The following is a 19,007-nucleotide window of genomic DNA, read 5'->3' on the forward strand; positions in this document are numbered from 1 at the left end:
TGACAAAATAATGTAAAGAAAATGTCGATTTGAAACACAACCAGAGTCTAAGTCTTTAGTTTGAAGATGTGTGTGTGTGTGTGAAGTTGAGCGGAAAGGAAAAGAAAAGAGAAAAAACAAAGTTGTGTGTGCGTAACAGTGTATGTGGTGTCTATTCTGCAATGATGCTTTGTTCATTGGAGAAGGTAAAATAGGCCCTTCCCGAGGAGAGGGCCTGACATAACATTCAGTGGCTGCACAAACAGTACGAACAGCACCAGTAGCTTCGCTTAGCTTAGCTTGCCAGGCACAGGACCAGGACCAGATCCACCACCACTATTAAAACAGAGATTAATAATTAATCATACAGCTTAGCTTAATTAAGCTACGTTGGTTAAAACAGGATCAGATGAATGAAAAAGCAAGAGAAAATGGTAGCTGCAATTAATATAATTTTGTTGCTTCATCCCCAAAGCCAAATTAATATTAATAAATAATATTCTTATAACTAGTAATTAGTAAGGAGGGCGAGAGGGAGGACCCCAAGGCATGACTTGATCGGGAACACTTGTGATCTGGCAATTCATAGGCGTCGAGCTCGCAACGCCCCCGCCGCCGCCGTAAGCACTACAATGACTCTCAACATTAACGCAAGGCTTCGTCTCCTGAGCTTCATACTCAGCAGCAGGAGCCCCACCCTCAACACCATGTTCATGATCATCGTGATCATCACCAGGCAGAGGCAGCCTCAGTACCGTCGGATTCACAAAGGTGGCACCCACAACCACCACAGCGCTCGCCGCCACCACCTTCCCTCCGACAATCCCTCCAAACACCTGCCCCTGCGCCCCAGCCAGGCATATCCCAAACGACCCGCTACCCAGCAAAGAACAGCCCCCAGCTGACGTGGCCACCTTCGAGGAAGCCGAGGAAGGGCACGTGGCCGCTGCTGGGACGGCATCCATGAAGGAGCCGGAGAGGGAGAGGAGGTTGAAGGGCCCGTGAAGAAGAGACAGCAGAGAGGGTGCGCTGGGGTGGTGGTGTGGCCCAGCTGGGTGTACAAGGGTAACGTTGGAGACCGCCCCCGAACCGCTCAAGACGCTGATGCCCACGTGGCGCCTTCGGGCGTACTGGATGATGGCTTCGATGACGTCAGAGCCAGCGGAGATCTCGAGGACGACGGGCTTCATGGCGACCTCGGAGTCTTTGGTGATGACTATGGGGGGCTTGGGTTTGTTCTTCGAACCCGGCGGCCTGCCTCTCGGCTTCTTCGACATGATAATCTCACCTGACGGTGACACAAACTTTGACTTGGACGAGGAAGAGCCGCCTCCCACAACGACGATGCCCCCACTCGCGCTCCGGGGGCTATGCTCGGAGGAGCCGTCGTCGTCATCGGAGTTTCTGCCGCCTTGCGAGAGAGAAATTGCACGAACACCTCCACCATAGTCTGCCGCCATTGTTGTTTTCAAACTCGAGAGAAAAACACAAAACAGCAAACAGCAATCGACTGTTTAGTTCTGGGTTGTTTTATATATAGTCAGTTGCTCTCGCTGTGCTGAGGTTTAATGGACGGACGAGGGCCCAGATAGAGAGGAGGAGAGAGAGACTTTGGTTGGTCAGAGAAATGGTGATGGACGTATGTACGTTCTAGTTTTTTACTGGTAGAGAAGCTAGGGCTCTTCACCAAGTACATTGTACATTTTGGATTGGGGGACCCATATTCAGGTGGGGCCCAAATCTTCTGTTTAAATCTTTTTGTTTTATGTGGTATTTTCTTTTTCTTTTTCAATTTTTTGTTAAGACAGCAAGTTTTCTTTTTTTCCTTTTCCCTTAATTAGAAAATAAAAGACTCGAGAAGGGTTTCTTTTGAATTCTTTGTACTCTCCAGGAAATTGATATAGCAAAACAAAATAAAAGGTAATAAGTAATTAATTTTTACAATCTCATCCTTTCCTTTCCTTACACATTTGATGCCTTTCAGTTTTCCTTCTGTCAACCACAACAGAATGTGACGGAATCCAAATGCCTTGTCATCATGAATTATTTTTGAAATTCAAAAATCCTTTCATGACTACAGAGCCCTTCGGTTCTTCCTCTTTACATTTAATAGTGGGTTAATTACACCTTCCATCCAGCTCCTTTTTTTTTCTTTTTTCTTTTTATAATTTTTTTTATACTAAACAAACGATAATATTTTATTAGATTAATTGAAAAAGTATATAGAGAGTCATTTCAATTAGCAATACGATGGACATGGATAAAGCTTCCCTAATTACTAGAGTCAGTTATAGAGCTGAAATGATCTTGAGAGAATAAATCAAAAAAACTTGTATAAAAACCCTTATCTACCATCTAAGTTGTCCTAGATCAAGTCATTTACATCAAGGGCAAAACCTGGAAGCTAACTTGCATAACTCTCCTAGAGAAACTCAACCACCCAGCACAATCAACAAAATTTCTGGGAGTTACAAGAGAAAACCAAACAACTCATTGAGGTTTTGGACTTTAATAACAAACTACACCAAATCTAAGAAACCAACAACGCCGACTAAAGGAGTAGCAACACTTTGCCCTACAAATGATGCGCAACCAAAGCCATCCAGATCCATAACAAAGACAACCAGATCTCCCAAGAGAAGAAAAGAGCATCATGGTCTGCCAAGGCATAGGAAATATAGAAAATCCGACGAGGAATAAACCCCTAGATCTGAAGCTTCTCTTTCCAACTCTCCTCCACCCTCTACCACATGCTTTGCTGTGAAAATTGACTGGATCAGAGCTAGAGGAAAACAGGGCAAGGAGAAAGAGAGGGAGGAGTATAAGGGAAGGGAAGAGAAGAGAAGAGGGGATGGGAAGCCACCGACCCCAAATTAGGGGTTGGTGGCTCCTAGGGTTTCTTCACTTTTTGTTCTAACTCTCCTCCTAGGTCCTTGGTTTAAATGTACCAGTCAGCTAGTTTGAACTCAATGAGTTTGGTCTATATTTTAAAAAAAAATTGATATTTTCTTAAGTTATGAATTCTTTCACTATTGACTCTTTTGTTAGCTTAATCGTCAAATTAACTATTTTTTTTTCTTCCTAATGTAGCACTCAGTTGGGACATGAATTAACTCATGTCAACAAATATAAATTTTTTTTAAAAAAATTCATACCTTGTAGATTTAAAGATAGATGAATAATGGCAGACGTAACAGCAATCAAGCATCTATGTAAGTGAAAATAGGCCTACCAAGTGTCCATTGAAAAAAGAACAATTAACTTGATAGTGTCAGTGGTCTGACAATTTGTAACTTTACGCATTTTTTATTTATCAATTTTTAAAAGACAACATGTTATGGGCCCTAAACCATAAGGGTGCCAAATGTGATTGACCTTTCCATCTTTATACTAAGTGTGACGAGCTTCTAATTCTTAGCCGCATGTTTCAATCTTAGTCTACGTAAACTAGCTTTGTACTCCTAGGTAAGGTTGATACTTCTTGAACTTAAGGATAAAGTTATGGGACACGGTATTGCAAGATAGAATATGCCCTTTGATTGGAATAATCGTAATATCTGATTGAGTAATAGTGATTATGATGTCTAGCTTGCCGATTCAAGTATATAGGTGCATCATTCAATTTGGTTCGCCCCATACACTAATTTGATAAATCATATCATAAAGGAAGATAAGGCCAGTTTTCCCATGTTGTGAGACCACCTCCAGCGCAAGGCCTTTTGCCAGGGCAAGAGGCCCCTTTGCTCGGTTTTGAACCTCCAGCAGAAGAAGCGCTCGGGCAAGCCTGGTCCCACCAACCGGGCAAGTCCAAGGCAGATCTTGCAGGCTCGGCACCGAAGGCGCCGACGCTGGTGACGCAACAAGCAAAATTTGAATTTTCTTTCTTGTTGGCGCGTGAGTTTCAAGCGCCAACAAAAAAATTTGACTTCCACTCGATGACGCCACCGACGTCATCCCGATGAATCCAACGGAAAACTCCACGTGTCGCAACTCGACGCTCCGATCATTTTTTCCGAAACCGACGGTCCTCTTTTTTGGCTAAAAATTGCAAAAGAATTTGAAAAAATTCTGAAATTTTTAAAAAAATACCACAAAATTCTGGATTTTTTTCCTATAGATACCTAACAATTTTATTCACTTTCCACACCAAATCTTCATACAATTTCTTCTCCTTCCAACATTTTTTACTTTCCACTCACATTATTCACTTTCCACACCAAATCTTCATACAAACTCTTCTCCTTCCAATATTTTTTACTTTCCACTCACATTTTTCTACTACTTTCCATTTGTATCAAAAACAAATGGCATCTTCTGTCAAAGCTGGAGGCGTGTGGACAACTCAAGAAGATATTGCGTTGTGTCAGTCTTGGTTGAACATTAGTCATTGACCTGTCACGAGCAAGAGATCAAGTTCTCTCATATGTGGAGCAATATTCATGGAGAATTTTGTCAAAGATCGGGTTCCATTCGGACCGAAATGGTGTTGTCTAGTAGATGAAAAATTATGAATAGAGAGTTAGAGAAACAGAGAAATGCGTTGACAAAAGCAAGGGAGAACATTCGAAGCTCTCAAAATCTATCCGATGAGGTAAAATATTTCTAACTGCCATTTTAATCAATTTAGTGTAACTTATTTTTTTATTGCATATTCTTTTTCTTTTTCTTGCATAATCTTTATTTATTTTTTTTGCATTTCCAATTTGTCTATATTTTCTTGCATAATCAATTTTTTTCTTGCATTTCAAAATTGTTTATGTTTTCTTGCATAATCTTTTTATTTTCTTGCACTTTCAATTATTTATTTTTAATAGATCATACAAGCACAAGTTTGCTTCGGTGCCATGGGCCAAGGCAAAAAAAGTTTCTTGCATCACGAATGTCGGGAAATTGTGAAGGATTGTTCGAGATTCAAAATTATTTCCACAGGTCTGGCGGTTGTGTTGAATGAGACGCCGCTCCACGATTCGCCATTGGACTCCCCAATGAAAACGAAGTCACCACTCCCACATCCGCCGAGACCTATTAGGAGAAAGGCGGCAAAGGCCAAGAGAGGGAGCAAACAATGAATGTGTACAATTTTTGGAGCAAATAGCTAAGAACACCGCACTAAGAACTGAGAGAGACTTGAAAAGAGAAGAAGCGAACATGGCATGACAAGAAACATTTGCAATTCAACAGCAGCAGGCACAAGAAAAAGACATGGAGGATAGAGAGATGAAAATCATGACCATGGATACAAGCCATATGTCTCCTGAAACAAAGGCCTATTGGAAGCTAAGACAAAGGTAGGCCAAGACAAAGGGATATGATGAGAAGAAAACTTTTCCATGACGACGGACCTAGTAATACGGATTGGTTAAATGATCAAAATCATTAGGTTGTATTGAAAGATTTGCCGTATGTATTAATTTGTTGTATTGTTTCCTTTTTATTAAATAAAGAAAGCATTAAATAATATGACTATTTATTAAAAATATTTGCGCATCAAAACAAAGATTAATTAAAAATAAACCTTAATTTATTGCAAACAACACACAAAACAAGTCATACTTAAAAGCATAATATAAAAAATATAAAAATAAATAAAAAGCATAATTCCAAAAAACACCATACACAAAATAAAGCATAATTAAAAACAAAGCATAATTCCAAACAAAGCACTAATCTTGACTTCATCCACTGTGATTGCCTTTCATCTCCCACAAGTGCTCGATCAAGTCAAGTTGACGTCTCTCGTGAACATATGAAGATTACATTTCTTGATAACGATCAATCATGGGGTTGTTGTATTGACCATCCCGAATTAATGGTTCGGGCTCCATTGGTTGTCCATTTGGTCCCATCGGCCTTTCATATATTCTTGTCAATGTCGTGTTCATGGGATCGGGTTCAAACACCTCTAGAGCATCATAATCATACTCATCCTCCACAATCATGTTGTGAAGGATGATGCAAGTCATCATAATGCTCCGCAGCACCTCCTCATCTAGCATCCAAGCAGCACCCCTGATAATTGCCCAACGAGCTTGCAAGATACCGAAACACCTTTCCATGTCTTTCCTGTAACTTTCTTGAAAGGCAGCAAAGCTTGTTTCCTTCTCAGATTGGGGATTCATAATTATTTTCACGAGTGTCGTCCACTAGGATAAATTCCATCGGCAAGGTAGTACACACCAGAGTATACGGTATTGTTGATTTGGTACATGATCTGGGGAGAATGATCTCGCAATACCTCATCGAACACCAGGGATTGACCAATGACATTGAGGTCATTCTGAGATCCGGCAACCCCGAAGAAGGCATGCCAAACCCAATAGTCGAAAGAAGCTACGGCCTCCAAAATTATACTTTTTTGGCCCTTCCAATTCCCGTAGTCTCTTTGCCTAGTAAGACAATTCTTCCACTGCTAGTGCATGCAATCGATGCTTCCAATCATTCCTGGGAAACCTCGAGCCTCAGCTTTTTGTAGAAGCTTTTGCAAGTCCCTCGGCTTGGGTTTGCGAAGGTACTCCCTTGTGTACAAATTTTCCACTGCATCACAGAATCTCATCAAGCACTCTAGGATAGTTGATTTTCCCATCCTTGCAATCTCATCCACCTGCTCTGCAGATGCCCCATAAGTAAGCATCCGCAAAGCAGCTGTAAGTTTTGGCTCCGGGAGAAGACCCAAAACTCCAACATCATCATATTTTTTAGTGAAGTATGTGTCGTAATTACAAATATCATGCATGATTTTTTGGAACAAATGTGGCTGCATTCTATATCTCTCTTGAAACTTAGAAACAAGATATAACGAATTTGGGATAAAGTAATCTTCCAAGAGATTCTTACCCCGAGACTCCCTACGTCTATCCACATTCAGGACACGACGACGGCGGTGTTTCCTTGATTGATTAAGCATACACACAGCTACTGCAAGCACTTCTTCCTCTTCTTCATCGGCCTCCCGATCTTCATTAGCACGTCTGCGCCGGATTTCTTCCTCTTCTTTCTATTGCCTCTCCAACACCCTCCTCAAGTTTGACATTGAGAGTAGAATGTGTTTTGTAAAATCTGATAAATAAAGGAATAGATAATAGATGATGTGAGAGGTATGAGTTGATGGTGTTGTTTTATAGATGGATTCAGAAGATAGAGATGACACGTGGCACAAATTTAGAGGGTGAAAATCTTATCTAAAATTCAAGATTATAATTTTTTAAAAATATCTAAAAATCTTATCTGACATGGGACACATGGCACAGTTTTAGAGGGTGAAAATCTTATCTGAAATCTGATATTATAATTTTTTAAAAATAATTTTTTAAAAATATCTGAAAATCTTATCTGACATGGGACAAGTGGCACAATTTTAAAGGGTGAAAATCTTATCTGAAATATGATATTATAATTTTTTTTATTAAATATCTAAAAAATTTATTTGGAATAAGACACATGGGAACCGAGATTCTCATCCGAAAATCTTTTCTGAAAAATGATGGATGCGTGGCAACCAAAAATCTTATCCAAAAATTTAATTACAAAAGATTATCAAAATTAATGGTTTAAAGTGTAAAAAAAATAGGAAATAAAGTACAATGAATAGTAATTACCTTAGCCTTAGCTTTTTGGGGTGGAACCACAAATGGCAAGGCTGCCACTATTCACGTGAATAGTAGCAACCCTTGCCTTGCCATTACCTTAGCCTTAGCCTTTTGGGGTGGACATGCTCTAACGGTGGTAGCTAAAGTAAAATGGTTCGGATTTGGTAGGCTCAGTTTGGGTGATTGACACATGAAAAATGTATTATTGGCATGGCTGCACACTATTTCTATATTTATTTAATGAATTAATTTCCAAAATACAGCTTGGATTAACGCATGACCAACATTATATGTTATATTGGGCTTTAAATATCTTCGGGTTCTCATGACTTTTTTGGGCCTCAACACCGAGCACCCCTTTCAGGCATTTCATCGAACAGGTTCTGTGCAATAGTAGGAGGGCACAATTCTAGAACCTCTATGTCGCTTTTCCGACCAAGGGAGGTGCATCTGCTCCGCCTTGAGCCTCTGTGAGTCCGCCAGTACTTACAAGGACTTGAGGTAATGTGGGTATGCTCAGGAACGAAATGAGAAACATGATACTTATCACTGGAATAAATTATTTTTGCATCTTAGAATGAACTAATTATATGCTTTCATTACGTTTTGTAGTTTCTAATAAATTTTCTTCATTACTCTCATTGCCTACAAAATCATCCAAGTCTTTATTCATTTCAAAATTCATCTTTGGACTTGCTTGAGTTCCTTCAGCTTCTCTGGAATTATTTTCCATGTTCATCTCCGTGAGAAAGTAAATAAAAAATCATATATAAGATTCAAATTTATATGAATAATAATTAGAAAGAAAAAAAAATTTGCACAAGTATATGATTCAACATTAGAAAAGAAAAGGATAAAAACAATCATCAAATTTCTACATGATTCAATATTAACATTGCGTTTTGACCACAAAAGTCGCACAACAATAAAAGATAAATCGTGCAGTTTTCAATTTCATGGGAAACTTATATAAGAAGATGATATTAGCTATGCCAACCCAAAAAAGAAAGAAGGTGTTGAGGCCCAAAAAATCTACGGTTCGGCCCGAATAAATTCTCTGTCCAATGCGATACTTTATTAAGAAGAAACCCGATTTGAGCACACGAAAGTTCATCATATACGCTTTGCACACATGCCACGCCAAGCATATAAGTATCATGCCACGCTACAAGCTTAAGTGGGTTGTGGTATGGATGGTAATAAATTGCCATGAGGCCCATTGATGGGCCGAGAAATAGAAGTCCCGGGTTGCTTGGGAGCCTCGGGACTCAAGCCCATTTCATAGGCCCAAATATGTGGGTAAGCACAAGAGAAAAAAGAATAGCCCATCACTCCAAAGAAAAATAGCCCAACCAAACTGGCCTATTGACTCAACCAAAAAGCACAAACATTTGATAAAGAAAGCCCACTTACTCAATAAATCAACTTGGCCCATACAATTACAATAGAAGAGTTGCAAAGCTCCAGCACTTGGCTGAAGAATAAAACCACGAAGGAAAGTCTGAAAAGCTACTGAGAAGCTCCAGCACATGGGAGGAGCAAGTTTCAAGCAAAAACTTCCAAATGACCAAGGGATATTGGAGCGCAGATCACCCTTTGAACCAGCATGCATACCTATTTCTTTCCCTCATTAGACCTAGCCTTGGAAAAGGGGAGAAAAGAAGGAAGAAAGATGGCTGAAAATAGGAGTCTAAACAGTCGGGGAAAGGGGGCCTTGAGCTCCCAAAAATCCCTGATTTTGTGCAAATAGGTAGAGTGGATTTCACCAAAAAAGGATGATTGAAGAGATGAGGGAAGAAATGAAGGGAAAGACTTGGCCAAATTGGATAGAAACCATTAAGGTTTTTTGGAAAATGTCAGCTTTTAGCGGCTATAAAAGGGGGCCTCTTCTACCCAACAAGCATCAACCACATCAGAGAGCAAGCTTCCTCTCTTACTCCCAAAACCTAGCAATTTCGTGCTCAACTCATCCTTTTCCCTTAGTTTTCCCTCTTGGCAAGGTGTTACACTTGACAGAGTCTCTGTCAAGTTGCTAGAAAAACACTCAAGCCACCTTTTTCTCTCTTTTTCCTCATGCTCAACCAAACCTCTCTGCAAAATCCTTTTTCTCCAACCTTAATACCCCATCTTTCCCCTAGGAACACTTAGTTTTCTCTTCAGTGCTAAACTCATGACAATTTTGCTCCCATCCACAAGTTTCTCATGCCAAGCCAAGAATTTATCTATAAATTGTTGTTGTTTTGGTTAGTGAAGATAATCAAGATGCTTCCTAAGGCTCTACTGCCCTTTCGAAGCATTTTAGGGCTTGATTTTTGAACTCAGACAAAGGGGACAATTTCATCAATCTGCCCTTTACGGTAGCCCAGCCCATTTACAGCTGCCGGACGAAAAAGCCCCCACATAAGGAAACATAAGCGATGTATCAACTATCCCAATCTAATGCCAATTTTCAAAATTTAGTGACTTCATTATTAGTGGTGGTTTCTTTTGTTTTTTAACTTTTACACCGTGATCACATATAAAAACTTTTGCAATCAAGGATGATATCAGATACGTGCAGAATAATAATTTGAATACTGAAGTCATGAGTTGAGAACAAAAAAAAATAAAAAATAATTGTTTTAATGATTTGAGAGGTGATATGACACTCAATGCGTAGGCTTGCTCTCGTCTCCTATAATTTTGGATTTTTTGGTTTATAATTTTTTAAATAAAAAATGAAAGAAGTTAATAGAGTTAACGCTCTGTTAAGTGGTAGGACACGTGTCAAACATTTAAAGAGAGGACATGGAGGGGACACGTAATTGGGGACAGCGGATTCGCTCCCACATTCAAATTTCCAGTATAAATCAAATTGCATTTTCTAATTACAGTTCTACAAACAACATACTCATCTCCATGTAAAAATGCTAAAAGAAAATATTTAACGTAACATGTCACAATTTATTATTTTTATTCCATGTGTTGAAATACTTTTGTTACAATGTTCCTCAAGTAATTGGAGTAGAAATGTCGCATCATAACAACAACCATCACAATCAGATATATACACTGACTAAATTGTGTATGGGCTTCCATGGACTGTAGTTGTTTCCCTCTTTTCAGTCAAGGTGGCCGATGGAAGGAACTTTTGGTCCTTCTTCTCTTGGATTGAGAATGGAAAAAGTTGGATTGTTGTGTATTCACGCTTCTGACTTCTAACCAGCGGATTGATCAGCCAAGCAAGGAACCTCCTCTTTGCTTAGGTTCTTTCACTTCCTCAGGTCGAGGATGGTTAGGTTTCGTATGGGTATTTTCGTATTTTTGATATTTAATGATAATGATGTAAATTAAATTAAAAGATGCGATTAAACTTAAAGACAAGAGAAAACATTCTTGGGAGTTGCTACGAAGACTGCACCACAGGGTTAATGGACCATGGTTGGTATTGGGTGATTTCAATGAAGTTCTATTAGCGGAAGAACAAAGGGGTTGCAGGGAGAGACCAATTGGACAAATGACACAATTCAAAAATGCAATACGTGACTGTTCTTTAATTTCTCTTCCTTTTAAGGGCTACCCCTTCACATGGGCAGGGAGAAGAAATGAAAGTATCATGACAGAGGTTCGTTTGGATAGAGGTTTGGCTAATGCAGATCTTCTTAACCGATTTCCTGATTTGCTGATCCAACATCTAGACACTACGGGATCGGATCACAAACCTATCCTTCTTAATGTATCCACTAATTTGCCTCAGCAACAAGGAAAGAAGAACGCACGCAGATTCCAGTTTGAACAAATATGGGTCTAAGAGGCTAGTTGTGAAGAGGTGGTTAAGGAGGTATGGAAGGATATAAGGGGGCTCGGTAGTAGTGTTACGATTAGTGTTGTTCACTATGCTGACTCTTTGACCACATGGAACCACCAACACTTTGGTAATATTCAAAAGAAAGCTGCGAATTGCCCATGCTTTGAATTACGCACACTGCAGAATGGGAAGTATGAACAAGTGTGGGTGTCTCGCATGAGCGAGAGTTGAGAGAGAAATAAACAACCTCAAGGAGAGAGGAGACAATGTGGAATCAATGTTCTCGGGTCACTTGGCTTAAAAAGGTGATCGAAATACCAGGTTTTTCCACGAGAAGGCTAAATCCCGGGGGAGAAATAATACCATTCGAGGGCTCTTCGATGAGAGTAATGTGTGGTAGTCAGATAGTGATAATATTGGGTCCATGTTTTGCAACTATTTTAATGGTCTCTTCACTCAGATAGGTGGTCAAGATATGGAACGGGTTCTAGCAGCTATAACTCCTTGTGTTACAACAAATATGAACGAAATCCTTCTATGTCCTTTTAATCGTTTGGAGTTGGAGCAAGCCCTTGGTCGATGTATCCAACCAAGGCCCCCGGAATTGACGGGATGCCCGCCTTATTTTATCAACGCCATCGCATATAGTGGGTGATTCAAATGTCCGTGATGCTTGTTTACGAATTTTAAATGGGGAAGGTAGTGTGCGAGATTTTAATCACACCTTAATTGCTTTGATCCCGAAAATAACCCAACCTAGTCGAGTCACCGATTTTCGGCCCATCAGCTTGTGTACAGTCCTTTACAAGTTGGTTGCTAAGGCTTTTGCTAATCGCTTGAAGATGGTTTTACCGGAGGTAATTTCTGAGTCACAGAGTGCTTTTGTTCCGGGAAGACATATTATTGATAATGTCATGGCTGCTTTTAAGGTGGTTCACCATATAAAAGGGCCAATGGAAGTGAACGGTGCTAAAATGGCTCTAAAATTGGATATGGCAAAAGCATACGACAGGGTGGGATGGTGTTGTGTGGAGGCAATGATGCACCGTTTAGGTTTTGCGGAAAGCTGGATAACTCGAATCATGGATTGCATTACTACAGTCCTCCTTCTGGTGCTATGGCAAGGAAATCCCCTTGGACATATTGTCCCGCATCGAGGTATTAGACAAGGATGCCCTTTATCCCCGTATATTTTTTTAATTTGTGCACAGGGATTTACAGGTCTCATTCAACAAGCTCGAGCAATTGGGACGATCGAGGAGTGAAAGTGGCAGGTGAAGCCCTACCAGTGTCTCATCTTTTCTTTGCAGATGACTCCCTGATTTTCCTAGAGGCCAAAAGGGAAGTGTTTGAAGAGGTTAAAGGAATTTTTGCTACCTACGAACAAGCTTCGGGTCAAGATAAATCTTGCCAAATCATGCGGTGTCTTTTAACTCAAATGTAACAGAAATTATTGATGCAGCAAGGAACATACTGCAAGTTCCTATTGTGGCTTGCCACTAGCGATACCTTTGCCAACGGTGGTTGGGAGGAATCGGTGTTCTTTATTTCTTATTCAGAGAGCGGGTCAAGTAGAAGGTTCAAGGTTGGAAGGAAAAAATTTTATCTAATGCCGCAAGGAAATTCTAATTAAGTCTGTGGCTCAAGTGTCCCCACCTATTCCATGAGCTGCTTTAGAATGCCTAAGTCTGTTGTCAAAGAGCTTCATTCCATATTTGCAAAGTATTGGTGGGGAAAGAGTAATAGGGAGAACGGAATTCACTGGAGAAGATGGGAATTTTTATGCCGCTCAAAGAAGCTTGGCGGATTGGGTTTTCAGAACATTGAAGATTTTAACCAAGCTCTCTTAGCTAAACAGTCCGAGGGTCTTTATGAATCAATTCTTTGTGTGTGCATCTTGAGGCTCGCTATTTTCCTGGTGGCTCTGTTTTGGATGCAGATGTTAGGGTGTATCCTTCTTTCGTATGGAGATCCTTGTTGTGGGCGTAGAACTATTAATGGCAGGACTGCGTTGGCGTGTTGGTAATGGCCTGTTAATTTCTATTTATGATGACAAATGGGTGCCACTACCTCATCTCTTTAGAATCACCACTCCTCCACGATTGCCCCTAAACACCCGAGTTTGTGATTTGATCAATGATTCAAGACATTGGGATCGTGAGCTTGTTAATGCTAGTTTCTGGAAACATGAAGCAAATGCAGTGCTCAGTATACCAATGGGTTATGTATTACGGAATAATGACAGGTTGGTCTAGCACTATGAGAAAAAAGGTTGCTACACAGTACGAAGTGGGTATTGGCTTGCTTGTGCAATTCGAGATCGTGAAGATGGAGAGGTGGGTGCATCTAACAGCAACTTTGAGAACATTTGGTTGAGATCATGGCGGTTGCAAGTGACTAATAAAGTCAAAGTTTTTCTATGGAGATGTATGCATGAGATTCTACCATGTCGACAAAATCTTTTTTTGAAGCGAGTAGTATCTAATCCTATTTGCTTTCAGTGTCACCAAGCACCGGAAACGGTTCTACATGCTTTATGGGATTGTCCTGCAGCCCGTGAGGTATGGCAGTTTTCAGCTCTTCAAGATTCATGTAACTCAGCTTATCATGGATGTTTTCTCAATCTATTTCGCTATATCTTGACTGTCTTGACTGATAAGGAACTTAGACACTTTGGGTATATTTGTTGGAATGTGTGGAATGGAAGAAATACTCAATTGTTTCAAGGTTGTAAGCCCAATCTTTTCCAAAGTTACCAACACATGTAGGAGATGGCAGAAGAATTCTATCAAGCGAATTGCACATCTTCAGGCTCAACTCAAGACGGAAGCAACCAGGTGGTGAATTGGGAGAGGCCTCCTGCTCAGTTCGTTAAAATTAATGTGGACGGGGCTCTAAAGACAAACGATAGTGTTAGAGGGCTGGGAGTTGTTATTAGAGATGAACGTTGAGAGTTGATTGCAGCAGCAGCCAAACCAGTGTGTGGCATGTTTACCCCCAATGTTATTGAATTATTCGCAATCAGATTTGGACTACAACTTGCTAGGGATTTGGGATTGAAACATATTTACCTAGAGTCAGATGCACAAGCAGCAATACGGATGGCTTTCCAATGTGATGTAGATTTGGGCTATGAAGGAGTCTTAGTAAATGAAATTCAGGTTTTAGCTAATTCTTTTCATAGTTGTTTCGGTCAGTTTCGACCTCGTACTTGTAATCGAGCTGCTCATAGCCTTGCACGGTTTGCTCTTTCTATTTCGGACCTTATAGTATGGATGGAAGATGGACCTAATTGGTTGTCTCCCATTCTCACTAATGATGTTATGTTTTTTCCTTAATGAAATGTTATGATCTGTTTCTCAACAAAAAAAAAAAAAAAAAAGACAAGAATTAAAGTGCGGTAAAGTAAATCAAAGCAATGGATAAACGTAAACTAAACGAAGAATGAAATAAGAATGATAAAAATGATAAAGGCAATAAAATAAAGCAATTTAAAATTAAATTAAACTTAAAGAAAATTTGATAACAATTAAAAGTAAAGCAATAAACTTGAATCTTAAAACAACGTAACGGAAAATACAAGAAATTAAACTTACACTAATAAAAGCGAAGAACAGTTCTAGACTATAGATAGAAAAGTGAAAGACAAGAAGTATGCTTGTGTATTTGATCTCGATGGTCTTGGAATTCAAAACGGCTTTCTGACCAATCCAGCTCACTTTGGATTGTCAAACACGCACCCTATATATATAAATTCATATCCAAAATTGATGGTTCTTTATTCATATAGCATGGGTCCATTCAGAGTACTTGGTGTAGACTTTGTAAGCCAAAGTATCCAAAAGAATAGAAACCTACAGAAGCCTTCCTTCTTTGCCCCAAACCATGGTCAATCTCAAGGGACTTTAACCCAAATCAGCCAAGACTTTATGTTGATAATTTCAACAACCTTCTTCATTGGGATTTCGATCCTTCAGCTGCATTTGAGGCCAATTGCGAGGCCTTTTGACGAAAAAACCACGTCCGCCACTTGTTAGCCATCTCCAACTTAGCTAGTGAGATTTTTGACCAAGACCAACAGAGGTCATTAGAGAAGAGGTCCCAATTTGACTATTATACTTGAAGAATCTAGTTGGAAGAGTTGCTTTGAAAGCTAAATATTGTCGCAACAAAGTCTGTCTGAAACCATCTCCCGACCCAGTTGTTTTTGGGTCTCGTAGGTGGCTAGTAAGACAACCGAAAACCTTGGATTTATGTAGCTAGTTATCTATTCCAAACCAAGACTACTTATTCCTTCATTTATTTATTGGCATTTATAGATAACAATTTCTTTTATCTGGCTAGATCTTGTGAAGTTGAGTCCCACTTGACTTGGTTTGAGATTGGGACCACGTGACTTGGCTGGAATTGAGACCACCTGACTTGGCTAGAATTTGGTCTCCTTGACTTAGCTTTGAGTTGAGACCACGTGACTTGGCTGAAATTTGGTGACCACATCCAAACTATAGCCTAGTGCAAAGTTTGGCACAAAACAATTTTACAATTCACCCATTTATAAACTTAAAAAAAATGTAGCTTTGAAACTACAAACTTATTGGTTCCTTAAATCCATAAACTTATTTTCTTGTTACTTAAGACCAAAAACATAATTTTCTGAGTGGCCATTCTAAGATTAATTCCACCAATGCATTCACAGCATACTTTCACATTGTTGAGCACCATCAATTCTCAAATCATTAAAACCGTTTAAAACATAAAATAGGTTTTACTTTCTTAAAATTCTTTGACTAACAAGTTCATATGTTTCAAATCAAATAATTTATTTTATTAAACCATAGATAATTTCAAAACCATTAACATTCTCCAATTTCAAGTCATAATATTATATAATATATGCGATTTTCTTTGAAAACACATTATTGTACTCACTTTTTGTCTTGGCTATTCTTTTGATCCAAAATTACTGAACAAGTCTGAAAACCGAACCCCAAGTGAACAATCTACGAATCATTTCACCTAAGGAAACTATATAAATCAACTTAGTATCTGTAACACCCCGACCCCAAATTTATCCCATGTTTTAATTTATTTAAGTGGAATTGAGAAATTACCCGTGGGATAGGGGTATTTTAGTTATTTTCTTATCCGGAAGGAATTTGGGAATTCCGGTTGTACCGTTGCGTAGAGCACGGTGAGATGAGTCCGTAGACACGTAGTGGGCTCGAATCGAGTTGTAACGAGAGAGATATAATCAAATGAAGCTCAGTGGCATAATCGTAAATATTTGGAAAATGGATTTTTGGTTAAAAAGAATTGCCCCGCGCTTTCTCTCTCTCTCTCTCTCTCTCCTCGCGTCTCTCTCTCTCCGACGGCAGCCTCTCTCTCTCTCAAACTCCGGCCACCGCCATGGCAAAGGGACGGACCGGTCAAAAGAACCTCGGCCCACCGTCAAGACTGCCTCCCGACATCGCCACCGCTCCGCCGGAAAATGCAGGTTTTTGGCGGTTTCGCCAAACTTCGCCGGCTGATCTCCTCCTCCGCCACCGCTCGTGATTGAGGTATGGATTCCTACCTATTTTTCATGATCTAGCTGATGGTTGGGTAGGATTGCATCAATTTTGAGTGTAGATCATCCGATTTTTGTCCCAATGTGATCCTCTCGATGTCACGAGCGCGTAGGTGTGCTCGGATATCATTTTGGATACCGTTAGAGTTCAGAACGGATATCGCATATCGCGTATTTTGGGTTCGCTAGGTTTGGACCGTTGGATGGTCCTGAAGTTATAATATGTTGATCTAGGTATTACTAGGATCATGTAGGATTCGACGGATCGTAAAATGGAGTCCCGGATACTCCGGAAATGCCAACCCTAGGGTTAGGGTTTTAGTGACCGTCCGATCATGCGATCGTGAGCGATCCGACCGTCCGATCTGGACCAAACTTGCAAGACGTGTGTACTAGACTTTGTAGAACCTATAGGAACTCGGATCATAATTTGAGGTCGTGGCCCCGCGGGCCTGTTTGACCAAGTTTGGGTAGTTTGACCCTGGGTTGACCGCGAGACTTTCTTTGTAGTTCGCTATCCCAGGAGGGTTAGAATGACCTTAGTGACAGGTCTTGAGCGTTGTTGAGTTAAATGGTTTATATGCGAATTTAGAATATTATTATATGATTTAAATTGCGAAATTATCAGATGCTATACCAGGGTTGAGGTTTGTATAGGAGTAGAATTTATATTTTATATATTTAATTGTGTGGATGTATAAAGGTAAATAAAGCGATCGAATGGTAGTTTACAGTGCTATACGCACTACCCTAATGCACGTATATTGTGATCATGTTGAGGCCTTTAAACCCGTGTGGCTGGTGAGAATGTAGCCAAAGCCAAAGTGAATATGATGGCTAGTGAGAATGTAGCTGTGCCAAAGTGAATAAGTGTGAGGTCGCACGCGCTTTGGATTAGCCAACAGAGTTGATGCATCTACACGTGTCGGGTGGTCCCGACGATGAGGGGAGATATGATTGTGTGAAGGTGGTGAGAATGTAGCACTGCAGAGGTCGCACGCGCTTTGGATTAGCCGGCAGTTGATGCACCACACGTGGCGCAAGGCCCCGACGATGAGGAGATATGATTGTGTGAGGTGGTGAGAATGTAGCTGTGCCCAAGAGTTGAGGTCGCACGCGCCTTTGGATTAGCCGGCGCACAACGTGGCAAGGCCCCGACGATGAGGAGATATGATTGTGTGTGGTGAGAATGTAGTCGTGCCCAAGTTGAGGTCGCACGCGCCTTTGGATTAGCCAACAGTGTTGACAGTTCATACGAGGCAAAGGTCCCGTCGTATGAGGGGTGATATTGTGATTGTGTTTGGTGTGTTGTGATGGACAAATCCTAGAATGTATGAATTTGTATGGCTGTAATGGTTTATTTGATATTAGGAGCCAGGATAGATACGAAAGAGCTACGTGTGGCTTGATCCCTTAGTAGGGTAATGCACCGGGTTACTAGGTGCAGCCACAGATTAGACCCCACTTAGGTGGTCTTATTGAGATTGGTTTGGACCTTGTTGTTGGTCCCGAAACTTGGTTGAATTGAGGTTTGTCCTGTGGACTAATTGAGTGAAAGTGTGCATGAATAGATTTTGAATTTGTTATATGCATGTTTGATGTATTAAGTTATTTTAAAAACTTTGTAAGGGCAGTTTTGCTAGAATCATTTGAAGGCCGGAGGCCATTTGTGTAAATTGCATGAGATTATATTGTGCATGCGACGTTGGGTTATAAATGTGTTTTATGCAGGTAGAAATTTTGGGAAATGTTTAATATATTGGGAAACTCACAAATTTCGCAGAAAGTCGTGCCTTAATCCTCTCTCGTAAACGAGGACATAGATTTAAGGAGTGAACCCGGCGTAGGTGTGATGCGGTCTCCGCAGGTTGCCTCGGTTCGGGAAATTCGGGGCCCGCAGATCTAAAAGTTGAATACTAATTGAGCTAACCGCTCAAACTAGGCTAACGCGCACTGGCATGTAATTCGAGATACACGGCTCTCAAGACGACACCTCACCTGAGATTTGAATCATGTCCACAACTTCCAATTTGAAGTTCCAATAGGACAAAAACATCATCAAAACACTTCCTAATAATTTGGCCACGTC

The 19,007-nt window shown here is 40.3% G+C and overlaps 1 protein-coding gene across 1 annotated transcript; it reads right to left on the reverse strand.

Moving 5' to 3' along the window:
* Positions 1 to 389: 389 nt before the first annotated feature.
* On the reverse strand, positions 390 to 1,497 carry LOC148919175 (AT-hook motif nuclear-localized protein 17-like). Its single transcript, XM_089048893.1, has one exon. It carries the CDS (start codon positions 1,437 to 1,439, stop codon positions 495 to 497), a length of 945 nt encoding a protein of 314 aa, XP_088905019.1. The 5' UTR covers positions 1,440 to 1,497; the 3' UTR covers positions 390 to 494.
* Between the last annotated feature and the right edge of the window lie 17,510 nt (positions 1,498 to 19,007).

This window comes from Prunus mume, linkage group LG3 (genome assembly GCF_029339155.1).
Source record: "Prunus mume cultivar Tortuosa linkage group LG3, ASM2933915v1, whole genome shotgun sequence".
Taxonomy (NCBI): domain Eukaryota; kingdom Viridiplantae; phylum Streptophyta; class Magnoliopsida; order Rosales; family Rosaceae; genus Prunus; species Prunus mume.

Coding starts and splice junctions, on each gene's coding strand:
- LOC148919175 (XM_089048893.1), bottom strand. CDS start 1,439: ATGGCGGCAGACTATGGTGGAGGTGTTCGTGCAATTTCTCTCTCGCAA.